Consider the following 13,051-nt stretch of genomic DNA (forward strand, 5'->3'; position numbering starts at 1 on the left):
TCCAGGAGGCGCAGAGCCCAGACGGTGGCAGCGACCGCGCTTGACGCTGCAGCAGTGGGGCGGCCACGGAGACACACCTGCGAGAGACGTCTAGGCGTGGGAGGCAGAGGACAACAGAAAGATGAGAACGCCGAGAGTGTGACGCGGGAGAGAGAGGGTACTAACCGATCGATCCGAACGCACAGGTCCAGGCAGGCGGAGATGAAGACACCGGAGGCTGCGCAGGGGGCACTGACTGCGGCGAGGCGGGACGACGCGCCCCTGAAGCTGCACGCGGCCAATGGGGAGGAGGACGACGACGTCGCGTCCCCCAACTGCTCTTCGCCGACCGCCAGCCACCTCGACTCCGAGCCGCTGTCCGCCCCGTCCTCGCCGACGCGGGACGTGGCGGTGGCGGGCGCGGATGCCGCGGGCTCCCAGCCGCGAGTCTTCTCCCCGTCGGTCGCGCCGTCTCTCGGGTCTGGGGAGGCACTGGCAGAGGACGGAGGGAACGTCGCGGAGGCGCCTGTCGCCGGCGCGCTCCCGTGTGGCGCGAGCGCGCCGGCGCCAGACGCGGCCGCAACTCCTTCGGGCGTCGACGCGTCTGCGCCCACAAACATCCCCGAGGCGTGGCCTGAGGCCGCCGAGTTCGCGGATCGCGAGGGCTCCTCTTCTCCCACCGCCGCAGGCTCGCCCGAACACACGGAGGAGGCACCTCCCGCGGGGCGACCTGCGTCCGACCCGCTCTCTTCGGTCGCCTGCGCCGCCGTGGCCTCGCCAGCTGACAGCGCGTCGGTCGCGGAGGCTGCCTCCACCCCCTCGTCGGCGCTGGATCTCTTTCCCGCCTCCTCCGCGAGCGCTGCTGCGGCGATGCCGGCGCGGCGCCTGTCGCCGGCCGCGGCGAAGGCTGGGGTGAACATGAGCGACGCGCTGCCTGAGGAGCTCCGCCCTGACATTCTGTTGCACTCCCCCGCGGAGGTCGTGCGGGAGTACGTCGCACAGCACTTTGCGCACGTTGCAGCCGGCAAGCCCGACGACGACGCAGTCTCCAGCAGCGCAGAAGAAGAGGAGGAAGCGGGCGAGGATGACAGCAGCGAAGACGAAGAGCCGGAAGGACGCGCGGCGCGTCCGGAAGATGGGGCGGGGGACGGCGAGCGAGAAGGGTACGTCGCGACACCCCCCGCGGACGCCACGCCTGCGCTCACCGAGAGGGACCGCCACCAGGAGGAGGCGGAAGATGCGCGAAACGACAAGGAGAAGGATGCTGCCTTGGACGAAGCTGCGAACGACGGCAACGCGGCCTGCGGATCTGAGAACGAAAACAGCGACCTTGGAGACGACTCCGGAGGCGGCCCTGGAGAGACAGATGCGGCGGTCCGGCGGCGGGAGATGGCGATGAAGGCGAAACGGAGCACCAGGAGAGGCCACGTGCGGCGGCGAGAAGGCGGCGACAAACACAGGAAAAAGAGAAGAAAATCCGGTTCGGAAGAAAAGACACGCGTCCACCCTGTCAACTCCCTCAGTCTCGGATGCAGACGAGTCAAGCTCTACGAAGTCGACGACACGGTGAGAACTCCCGACAGAATGAGGCGGGGCCTCCCCCATCATCTGGTCACTCTCTATCCCTGTGGCCTCGTGCTCACATCTATTCTGCATGGCGCCAATCTATGCGCGTGTGTTTCGAGATCTCTCTATTCGTCTCGGTCTGCCACAGGTCGTTGCCTGGAGATGTGCGCCCGTATCTACTTGACTTCCTGCAAAATTCCCCAATCGACATCGCATCTCTTTTCCCTCTCCATCTCGGCGTTGCCGGAGGGAGTACAAGGTGTATATATATATATATATATAGGGAGGTATATACATTGATACAGACACACTCGCATATTCAGGGATCTTCCGTGACTCTGGCGCGTGCAGTTTCTTCGGGGACAGGCTCTCGCCGCCTTCTCCCTGTTTTCTCTATTCTCTCGGCCTTCCTTTTTTTCCAGTTCGGCGCGTCCGCGTCGCTTCTTGGATGTCCCGTGCGTGGAGGGTTTCCGCGCTCGTCTCCGCTTTTCAGCGCGCTTAGGCCTCGCGGTCGCGGGCTGAGTTGCTGGATCGCGGGCGCTGGACGCTGACGTTGACTTTTTCTGTCTCCGTTTTCTTCTCGCCGTTAGGGCCGATGGATTGACAAAGGCACGGGGCACTTCTACGTGACCGACGGGCGGGGGACTGCGGCCGTCGAGAGCGGAGAGGCTCGCGAGACAGCGACGCGGTTGAGCGTCGGCGCCGAAGAGGATGAGCTTGAGACCAGTCAGCGCGACGCAGAAGACGAATCGGGCCTCGCGCGGCTCGTCGTCGAGGACGAAGAGAACGGGCGCGTCTACGTGAACACCGCCATCGCGAAGAACTATGCCTACCAGCACCAGAAAGGTACGCGGGAGGAGCGCACCGCTGCGCAACGAGAAGAATAGAATTCAGAGAAAGAGAGAGCCACACAGGCGACGGGAGAGCGGCAAGCGACGTTATCCGCCTCCTTTGAGAGATCTCTTGGCTTCTCCGCATGCAACCGTGGAGACATAGAGCTCAAGAACGAAGAGACAGGAGGGAGACTCGGGGGACACGACCAGAAGAGGGAGGGGTGGAGCGAAAGCTTGCTATAGACTCGAGGGAAAAAGCCAGTTGTGGGCAGCCGCGGCTGGCAATTTTCGCGTTTTCGAAACCACACGACAGGCAGAAACCGTTAGTCGGCTGAAACGGAACGGCTCACGCACGAAGCAAAAATCCGCTTTTCTTTTTCTGTCTTTCGTCCCCCGTCTCCATCTCGTCTGTGTTTGCTTCCGGCGATGCGTTCCTTGTGAAGCCACCAGGCGAGCATCAACTGATTGTGCGTCGCGTGTTTTTTCGATGCTTCTCCCAGACTCCATCATCACGTGGCAAGAAGGCCAAACGGGAGATCTCTATCGCGCGTTGTCGTTTCAGCACCCTCACGGCTGTTTCGCCTGCTGGTAGGCACTTCTTCTGCTTGCCTCTTTTTCTTCGTTCCTTCTCTCGCTCCGATGGCGTGCGTTCCCTCTGCAAATGAAAGAGAAGTGAAAATTGTTGCCATCCTTCCTCGCACCACAACTCCCTCCGAGGCTTTCCTCCGCTGCTCACCCATGTGCCTCCTGAGGGCGACGATCGTATACATATATATATATATATATATATATATGTAACCCTACACCGTATCTATGCTTATGAGTACTTACGCGTATGTGTATATATATACATCGACCTACGGGCCTGTGGACTTCCATCTCGCATAGATCTGTGTGCATGCATCTGCGTTCATGTCCCTTCTCAATCGCGAGTCTGCGGTACTCTGGCTGCCGCCTTGGGTCGACGGTTCGCTGCGGCAGTCGGCTCGCCGCTCAGCGCATCAGGTCGCAGGCTGCCCTTTTCTCCCTCTTCTCGTTTTCCCGACGGGTGCGACTGCGTTTTCTGTCTCCTTTTCTCGGGTTCTGTGTTTTCCTCTCCGTACTTCCCGCGATATCGAGTCGCCGTCGCGCTCTCTGAGCGTGCTGGTGGCTCAGATAATGTCCACTTCGACAGCATTCGCTGTCTTGGTGGCGCTGCAGGACGTATTTGACGCTGAAGGCGCCAGATCGCTGTGCGGGGAGCACGGAGGACGAAGAGGAGGAGGAAGAGGGCGAAGAGGCGACGTCGCTCGGCTCCGAAGAGGACTGCCGGCGCATGCGCGCTCAGAGCGCCCGAAGCACTTTGGGCCTGCGGCCTGAGGAGGCGCGGGAGGAACGGGAAGACGACGAGGAAGACGAGGCTGGCATCGATCCGCTTGTCGTCGGCCTCGATGGCGCAGACGTCATTCCTCATCACATCTTGGAGACGCCGAACGAAGAAAACCTCCACATGCTGATGACGCGCATGGAGTTCGACGTAAGAGCCCAAGACGAGCGGAAAACTGGGGAACACGGAAAAGGCCCCCTGATGTAAAAGATTGACTTGGCTGGGAGATTCCCGCCTAGTCGGCTGCAAAAAAGCGGCTTCCACTCGTGCGATTGACTTGAATACGCGCGCGCAGATATTTGCGTGTACCTAGATGCATATCCTTCTGTATTCACATGCAATCCTTTTGTCAGTGAATAGATTTCTGCTTGCAAAATGCTTACGCAAATACCTCTCCCACATGTAGTTCTAGTCCATGTGGGAGAGGTATTTGTGTAAGCATTCACACATTCGTTTGATGCACTCCTGGTTTTTCGCAGGCGTGACACTCGACCCGACGCATAGCCATGTTTATGTATATATATGTGTTGGGATACGTGTTATATCGGTATGCACATATTTTTGGATACAGGTTGGTGTGTACATCTGCACGCCGTACATATATATATATATATATATATATATATGTTTATATGTATATATATTTATGTGGATACGCGTTTATATCGGTATGCACATATTCTTGGATACAGGTTGGTGTGTACATTTGCACGCCGTATATATATATATATATATATATGTATATATATATATATATATATATGTTTATATGTATATATATTTCTGTGGATACGCGTGTATATCGGTAGGTACATATTTTCGGATACATATAGGTGCATCTGCATGGAGTAGCCGGGCGATTTTTGTTTTGCCGCTTTCCTGTCATATGTGCATTCGCCCCGTTCCCGCTTCTCTTTGTTTTCCAGCTTCCGCATCCCCAGACAGGAGAATTGGTGCTGTTGGATGTCTTGGGGCGTCACTGGCTGTACCTGCTATTCGCCTTCATGCGGAAGTGCATCGCGGCGGAGAAGATTGAGCAGCTCAAACAAATTGCGTTCATCGTTCGGAAAATGCGTGAGGAAGAAGGGCCTTCACCGAAAACTCTGCCAGGAGGTGCATGAGAGTGCCGAACGACGTAGTGCGTAGCTGTCGCAGCGCGAGAGCGGCATGCGTGAATGCCGTCGGGGGATGTAGACTCTGTGTCGGTTCCCTGTGAGACAAGCGATACGCATGCATTCATGTGCCGTGCAACTATTGAGCGACGCCGCACAAGATAGAAGAAAAACCTCTTGTCGTGACGGAGAGTCGTTCAGAGCTCATGTTTCCCTCCTCAAGGTAGGGGAGAGCGGCGTCAGGGCGAGCAGCACTGGAGTTTTTTTTCTGTGGCGCATGCGTTTCTGCAGTGGTGTTTTGGAGCGGACACATCGACGCCCTGGAGGTCCTCCTCAGCGACGAATTCTGGCCAGATGTGCTCAAGTCGCTCGAGTGTAAGAAAAAGGAAATTGACGTCTGCATACCGTCTGCCCAAACATCCTGACGTTCAGGGCGCCACGCTTCGTCGATTTTTTGTTGAAAATATCTCTTCACAGCTGTACACATTCCCTGCCATCTCAGGTACTTTTTGGGGGGCTGTCTCGGCCTGCGTCTCCTTTCCACGGCTCGGAAGAAGGTTCTGAAGACCTTTCTTCAGTCGTCTGTGAGACCGTTGTCCCTCCTGGCCGGGCGCGTTGTTGTTTTTAGCTGGCCTCTGCGTCTCTTTTTCTGGCTCTTCGTTTCGACGCTGAGAGTGACTTCTCGGCAGCTGCCGTTGCGCTTCGCTTTGCTTCGCAGATGACCAGGATCTTTTGCATCAGGGCATGGAGATGCGCCACAGCGAGTTCTTTGGTCAGCGCGCGCAGTTCCACAACGTTATTCAGCTCGAAGATCCCGTCTTCACGAGTCATGTGCATCTCCACTATCGGCTCATGTATCTCAAGGTGGGCACTGGAAACGTGAAAATAAATTATAAACAGCCCTAGAAGTCGCGCGAAAGACTAAATTTACAGAATTTCATGAAAACTGTAATTAGACTAATTATTAATGTATCGGTGCTTTTACGCCAACTCCAAAACCAGAATCTAATTCAGAATATCTAGACGAAGACAAATGAAATTTCTTCAGTAATTCCTAAGATAATACCTGTTGTATTCGTAAAAAAAGATTTCTGGTAATAGCGAGACGGAGCCTAACGAGGTGTTCTGTCCATAACCGGGGAAAAACCGCCAGAAAAATTGAGAGGACGGATCAGGTTCACACTCTGTGACCCTGCAGCCAGTATCTGCCTCGACAGCAAGTTTTTTTAGAGGATGAGAAGTGTGTTCCGAGCACGTGCAGCGCGCAAACAGGAGGCTGAAGCCTCGCAGCCGCGGCGCCTCAAGGCTGGGCGAGCAAAACGTCCGTGAAGTCGCAAGAAAGGTGCTTGCGCAGCGCTTTTCGAGTTTCGGGATGGACGCGAAGTCGATCCTCTCGTCTGCGTGGGGCTGCGCAGCTCCGATTTCATGTGATATATATTTATATATATATATATATATATTACTCATACGCACGCACACTTACATATACATATATATCTAGATCTGTGTATCTGTGCGAATGAAGAGTTTCGGGCTTGTGCGGTGTGTGTCTTTTTCCCTGCTCAGGACGTGGCAATCACGCGGTACCTGGATGAGGCGGCGATTAATCGTTTGCAGTCTGTTTTGGCGTGCAACATCCAAGAAGTTCTGCGCCTGCTCTTGCGGGATTGCCCGTCGCCGCCAGGCTGCCCTTCGTCGCCCTCGTCGTTTTACGGCTCGCACGGACTTCTCGGCTTTCACGCGCAGCCCGACTCGAACTCGTCGTCTTCGTGTTTCGCCGTCCTTCGAGAGCGCCTTCGCGAGGACTTCTTCGCGGCGCTGTTCCTGCGCGAGCTTTTACAGAACCTCGCGAAGCTTTTGCAGCAGCAGATGCTTGAGAAGCACTCGATCTTCACGCAGATCAAACAACACATGATTCTCCTTGAACTCCGCGGCTACCTAGACGGCACCGCCCCCGCCGTCGGCAACTGGAACAGACACTTCCTCCCTCTCAACAGGAAGGCCGAAGAAGTAAGATCCATCCGCGCGGTTGAAAACGCATGCAACTGGACAAGACTGTGTGCAAGCGTTTGCGAAAAGGAGGACAACGCGAGTGCCTTAAGAGAGGCGTCTCCTCGCGCCGAGCTGCGGGGACTCAACGCGTGGATTCATCGCTGTGAGGTCACCCGCAACCTCACAGCGATGAGCATAGACATATACGCTGGACTGCGCAGCTCGTCGCAGCAGCTGCGCTCTCTCTGTTGAGCCCTTGCGGGGTTGGGCTTTTGGATTTTGTCTGCGCTTCACTGGCGCAGGTTTGTCCGTAGGACTCCCTCGTGTGTTTTTGCAGGCTGCGCATCTGCTTTCTTTGTCGGTAGGGCGTGTGCTGGTGCGTGCGCCGTCGCTGAGCGTCCTCTTTTTTGGCATGCTCATCGCGGCCTCACGGTGCCGTCTTTCTTTTTTCCGCGTCTTCCCTCAGTACCAGGAGCGTTTGAAGGAGATTCTCTTGACGGACGGCTCAGAGTCGTATCGGCCGAACCCTCTCGATCTCTCGGGCCTTCCGTACCCTGACCCAGTCTGCGTGGCGACGGAGATCCTGAACACCTTCGCGGAGATTCAGCCGCAGTTGCTGCGACAGGCGTTTTTCTCAGAGGCGAAGAACGACGCGAAGCAGGAGTCGCGGCTGCTTCTCTTGCTCGCCGAGACGCTAGAGACCTGCGACAGCGACTCTGTCCAAGTTCAGGTGAAGGAAATTTTGATCAAAGTCGTCTGCAGCCCGGTCATGGAGCTCCCCGAGAAAGACGAAATCCACATGCTCTTCTACGACAAGGGTGTCATGGATCGACTCCTTCACACTCTCTTCCTGCCGCTCAACGCCGAGGAAATGTCGCCGAGTAAGCTGAAGCGAATCACGAAGAATCGCGCCGCACACGTTCACGCGAACAACGAAGGCGCGTGGACATGATCGCAGCGGCTTTTCTTGCTTCTTATCTGCTTGCTTCGTGCTTGGCTGCTAGTTTGCCCTCGCTTCCACTCCAGACAACTCGCCTGCGAATCTCTATATCTATGTATGTAAGTATCTATCTATCTATCTGTTTGTGTATTTGTCTATCTGTTTGTTAGTCTGCGTGTGTTTTGAGAGCGAGAGCCTGGTTACGCACACGCACTAGAGCGAGTGTTTAGGGTTAAAGCTTTTTGCACGTGACTCGCTTCAGTTCGCATCGACACGCTTTTTTCTTGCAGACGACTTCCACCGACTTCATCACGCGAAGCAGCAAATTCTTGAAATCCTCGCGCACTGCGTGCCGGCGCACAAGTAAGCGCAGTTTCCTTGTCTCACTTTGGGTCGTGGTGGCCGGTCTCAGTATCTCTATGCATACTTTCTTGTGACCTCGTCTGTTTCTTAGCGCCGTCTGTCCTCCTGCCTTGACCCGCTGTCTCTCTTTTCACGTTTCTCGTACTTCATCCCCTCCAGTTGCCTTCCGTACTCGATCTCTATACGCAGCATCTGTCTTCCCACAACGCCGTTGCATTTATCGACTGTGTGCACTCCGCTCGCTTTTGCTTCGCGGAGAGAATCTCGCCGCCGCCTCGAATTGCAGCCGCGGTGTGCGTTTTCTTCTTGGCAGACATCGATTCAAGATAAGAATCCAAAAAGACAGAGTGCCGATTCGCGCGGTCCTTGCTGCACTCCGCCCCACATTTGACAAATTCCTCGCCCTCTTCGCGGTGAAGTTCATTCGCGCCTGCATCTCGCTCAAGGTAAGTTGGATCTGCCCTCATGCTTTGTGAAAAAAAACTCAAGACACCTGTGAGTTTGAGCTTGGTGCCTGCCTCTATCCCTATATACAACTATACATAGATGTATATATATATATATATATATATCAATATGTATCTGTTGCAGTCGGACTTCTGGTTAAAACATGTTTCCGAAATGTCTGTTGGTCTGCTTCAAATCGCGCACAGACTGTGCCGTCTTCGCCGGGGGGGGATGGCGAGAGGAATCTTCGTTCGTCGATCTCGGTCGACCTGCTTCAGATGCATATTCGCAGTAGGCGGCTGCAGCTGCTTTGGCGTGACTTTCAAATGGTGCAACTTTTTGCATTTAGGAACGTGGCCAACTGACCAAGGAGGGTGTCTCCTGCACGTTTCTGGTTGGAGGATATGATTTTTTTTTGTTTTGTTTTTTTCCTTTTTGCAGGACACCTACGTCGACAAACACCTTGTGCAGTACAAAGTCATGCGTCCCATCATCTGGATGCTGAAGGTACGTCTCCTCGTGATGCGCCAGTCGCGTGGCCTGAGGAGAGGTCAACGCTCACTCGCCTGTCGGTGAGGAAGGCTCGCGGTGGGGTCGTCCCCCCCCCCCCCCCCCCCCCCCTGTGTTCTGCTTGTGCGTCTAGAAAAAAAAAACGCTCCTCGCCCGGCGGCGTTACCGATCCCGCTTTTGCTGGCGCTGTAAAGTGTTTATTTGTGCGCGTTTGCGCGGCACGTGCATGCGTGTGGCGAGCTGGGAACACACATACCTCCATTCTTTTTTTCTGTGTTCAGGAGGAGCAACATTCCATCTCTCTGTTCTCCTCGCGCCGCCAGCATTCGTCGATGCTGGGGTCGGTCGTCCTCGACTGTCTCCGTGCCCTGGGCGCGGGCGCGACGTCCTTTGCGTCGCCGCAGTCTCCTTCGCATTCGCTTCACATCATCGAGTTCCTCTTCACCGATGATTTCTGTCGGCATTGGATTGGCGACATTCAAAAAGAAATGATGAAGAATCCAGGCAGACGCCCCTGTCAGATCCTGCAGGTACGGGAGAAAACCGCGTGTCGACTCCACAGCCGCCGCCTGACCTCTATTCGTACATTTACATACCGGTATACGTATATTTTACGCATGCAGCAGAGTTTAGCTATGCGAGCCCTTCAATTAGTCACGCCCAAGAGCATCTTTTCTCGCGGGTTCACGCTCTGCATGCTTTGCATCGCCTCTGCGTGCGGACAGTCTCGCTTTCGGGGCACCTGCGGGGGGCTCGGGGCCTCGACGGCGGCAGATCCCGAGGGCCTCCAGACAGGCAACTGCAGACTCCACCTCTTGCGCGAGTTTTTTTTCAGGATTTACACGACCTTTACGTCCAGTTCGTCGCGAAGCCGCCTCTGAGTCTCTCGCAGTCGCTTCACCTGAGGTCTCCGCAGGACTGCCTCTCGCCGTCGTCTTCGCGCGTTCTGTCGCCCAAGGGAGGGCTTGGAGGGAGAGTCGGAAGAGACCTTTTCGCGGGGTCCGCAGGCGACGGCGACGAGAACGGCCGGGCGCCCGCGCGCACACTCCGGTCGAGCCTGGGCAGAGTGATTCGCCGAGACCCGAATGTAAGCCGACGCAACTTTTACGCGGTTGTTCCATTTCCGGGACGACCGCCGGTGTGTAGACCTTTTCCTTCCCGTACGTGTCTGAATACATCCACACATATATATGTAGATATGCACTTAGATGTATACATGTATTTACATATGACTGTGTATAAACATTTGAATGTAAGCGTGTGCGCTGAAGGGTCAGGGATTTGAGCTTCGATGAACCTGTCTGGACGGGGCGAAAGTGGCCGCCAGACGCAGCTGGTGGCGTGGCGGTCCCAGACCGAACTCTATTCTGTTTTTTTCGTTTTTGCTCAAATTTGTTTTCGTTTTCACGGATTTTTTGCCGTTTTCAGCGATCTCTGGAGGACGAGGAAGAGGAGTCTTGGTTTCTGTCCGACGACCGCGAAGACGAAGACGACGAGGTCGCTTCTCCGCCGGCAGATGCGCGCGAATGCTCTTCGGTGTCGCCGCGAAATTCGCCCGACAGCGACGATGAAGAATCGAGCATGAACAGACGAAGTCACACACCCAGGTAGGAAGGGCGATGCAGAGCGCAGGAAGGGCAGGCGAGCGAAGCATTGGCGTTTCGAGTCCAGGAGGATCCTTTTCCGTGGATTGATTGAGGACGACTATGAGGCGGCCAGTGATCCAGTTGCCGCTGAGTTTAGGGTGCAAGGTATTCTGACGGGAAGGTGCTTCAGTATCTCTTCTCCCGTTTTTTAACTTTTTTCTGCCTTCTGCGTGCGGGGCCCCCTGTGGGCTGAGTGCGACTCCTAGTTTGGCCTCATCGTCTTTTCGCTTCCCTGCATGCGTCGCGTCTCTGTCGTTTGGCGGCTGCAGGTCGTCGTCTTCGCTGGTCGACGGATACGACGATGAGGACAACGAAGACGACGAAGACGACGACCAAAGTCCGCCGTCGTCACCGCCGTCTGCGTCCCGAAAACCGCCCGCGGCTCTCTCGCCTGCCGTCCTCCTTGACGCCCCACGCGAGGGCGAGCCTGGCGACGACGAAGAGGACGACGACGACGACACATCTTTCTTGCTGAAGGCGTTTCCCGAGAAGAGCCAATCGCCGCCGACGAGGAAGCGCCAGGAGCTGAGACCGCTCAAGGTAGACGAAGAGACTCGCAGCGAGAAGAGCGCAAGCGAGGCGACGACGGCGGCAAGCTCGAAGGAGGAGGCAGGTTTCGCGGCGAAGAAGGAGGACGCCTTCGCTTTTTTCGAATCCCGGAGCGCGGGGGGCGACCATGACCAGGCGACGGAGGCGCGACCCTTCCTCAGCTCGCCGCGAAGCACAGGGGCCGCCAGCCCCTCGAAGGGCACCTCGCCGGGCCGACCCGCTTCCGGACCCAAAAAGATTGCCGTCAAACTCAAGTAAGCTTCCACGCGAAGACAACATACACATAAATATACATACATATATACATGTATGTATATATATGTATATGTATGGTAGCACACGCGTGTGTTTCTCGTGTCGAGGGACGCCGAATGCGGAGTGTGTGCAGCAGGCCATTCTCTACAGGGAGAGACGACCGGAACTGCGGTGGTGGTTCCTCTCTGCGCATCCACGCACACTTCTCTGTGCACATCTCTATATGTCATTGGGTCGAACCTTGTTTATGACTGGCGGGTTCTCGACTGCACTTCGGGCTTTGATTGCATGCTTCGATGTCAGGCTTGGAGGCAGTGCCGCGGGAGCTTCGTCGTCATCGCCGACGGCGTCCGCCGAGTGCAGGAGTGGAGAGGCGACGGGGCCTGAGACAGAGGCGGCAGGCGATTCGTGCGAAGAAAACGCGACCCGCGCAGAGGGGCGCATTCCAGCGAAAGGCGAGGCCGACAGACGTCGCAGCGCGGGCAGCAGCGGGGATGCGGATGGATTGAAGGACGCCGACGACATGGAAGACGGCGAGAAAGGCAGCGAACTGCTTGCAGGTTAGAATCCAGTCACACTCTGCTGCGAATGGAATCATGCGCGGGCACACGTCCTACACCTCGCGCATCCTCTGCAGCTATGAGGGCCTCGCGCACACGGCCAGCGCTGCCTTTGGCGCCCCTGTATGACAAATAGAGCCATATACAGATGTAGAGTCATGCATTTATATATGACGATTCTTCGTTGTTGCGTGTCGTTTGTGGGCCTCTGTTTCTGGGGACGTGGTCGCTTCTGGCTGGTTTCTGCGTTTCCTAAACCTGCGTGACTGCATGCAAGTGCGAGTCTGCACCTGCTGCCGTCCCCTCCGCGGACGTGAGCGCATTTATGGAGCAGCCCTCCTAACGCAAGCGTGAGTGTGGTGGTTGTGTGCTCAGGCATGCGCCTGCTCTCTGGTGCCCTGAAGCGGAAGCCGCCGGGACTGTCTCCTTCCCTGTCTGCCTCGCCCTCTTCGGAGCAGAGCGACGCGGCGTGGACCAGTCCCCGCGCCGCGGGGCGAGAGGGCCTTCTCGCCCCGCGGAATTTGTGGGGCGCGGGGACGGTTGAGGCGGAGGACGCTAACGGCGGGCTGTCGGAAGAGAGCAGCGCGAGCACGGGCGCGCCGGGCGGCTCCCGCGAGGAGGAAAGAAAGAGAAAGTCGTGGAGAGAGTCGGGCGCAGGCGAGGCGCGAGGCGACCCGGAGCCCGACGGCAAGAAACCGAAGTGGTCAGATGAGCTCGTGGCTGACATGCTGCGCGACGACAGCGACGAGGAAGACACATGAACAGAGCCGCTCTCGAACCCAGGCAGTCAACGGGGGGAGAGAGAAGTCGCGAGAGACAGAGGGAGCGAAGAATGACGGCGAGACGACGGATACGCTCATAGAGGAGACCGAAGAAGATACAACGAAGAGGATGAGACCGGGAGTTGTCGCAAAGCGGACGCCAGAAGTGGAG

The 13,051-nt window shown here is 56.5% G+C and overlaps 1 protein-coding gene across 1 annotated transcript; it reads left to right on the forward strand.

Moving 5' to 3' along the window:
• Positions 1–201: 201 nt before the first annotated feature.
• On the forward strand, positions 202–12,879 carry BESB_032680 (uncharacterized protein; the record flags this gene model as incomplete). Its single annotated transcript, XM_029361860.1, has 18 exons — positions 202–1,545; positions 2,136–2,391; positions 2,879–2,966; positions 3,579–3,894; positions 4,671–4,818; positions 5,148–5,231; positions 5,575–5,720; positions 6,423–6,866; positions 7,315–7,729; positions 8,079–8,151; positions 8,465–8,597; positions 9,040–9,105; positions 9,390–9,638; positions 9,944–10,195; positions 10,537–10,715; positions 11,024–11,557; positions 11,862–12,118; positions 12,494–12,879. The coding sequence occupies 18 exons, from the start codon at positions 202–204 to the stop codon at positions 12,877–12,879; spliced, it is 5,370 nt and encodes a 1,789-aa protein (XP_029215080.1).
• Between the last annotated feature and the right edge of the window lie 172 nt (positions 12,880–13,051).

This window comes from Besnoitia besnoiti, assembly GCF_002563875.1.
Source record: "Besnoitia besnoiti strain Bb-Ger1 chromosome Unknown contig00018, whole genome shotgun sequence".
Taxonomy (NCBI): domain Eukaryota; phylum Apicomplexa; class Conoidasida; order Eucoccidiorida; family Sarcocystidae; genus Besnoitia; species Besnoitia besnoiti.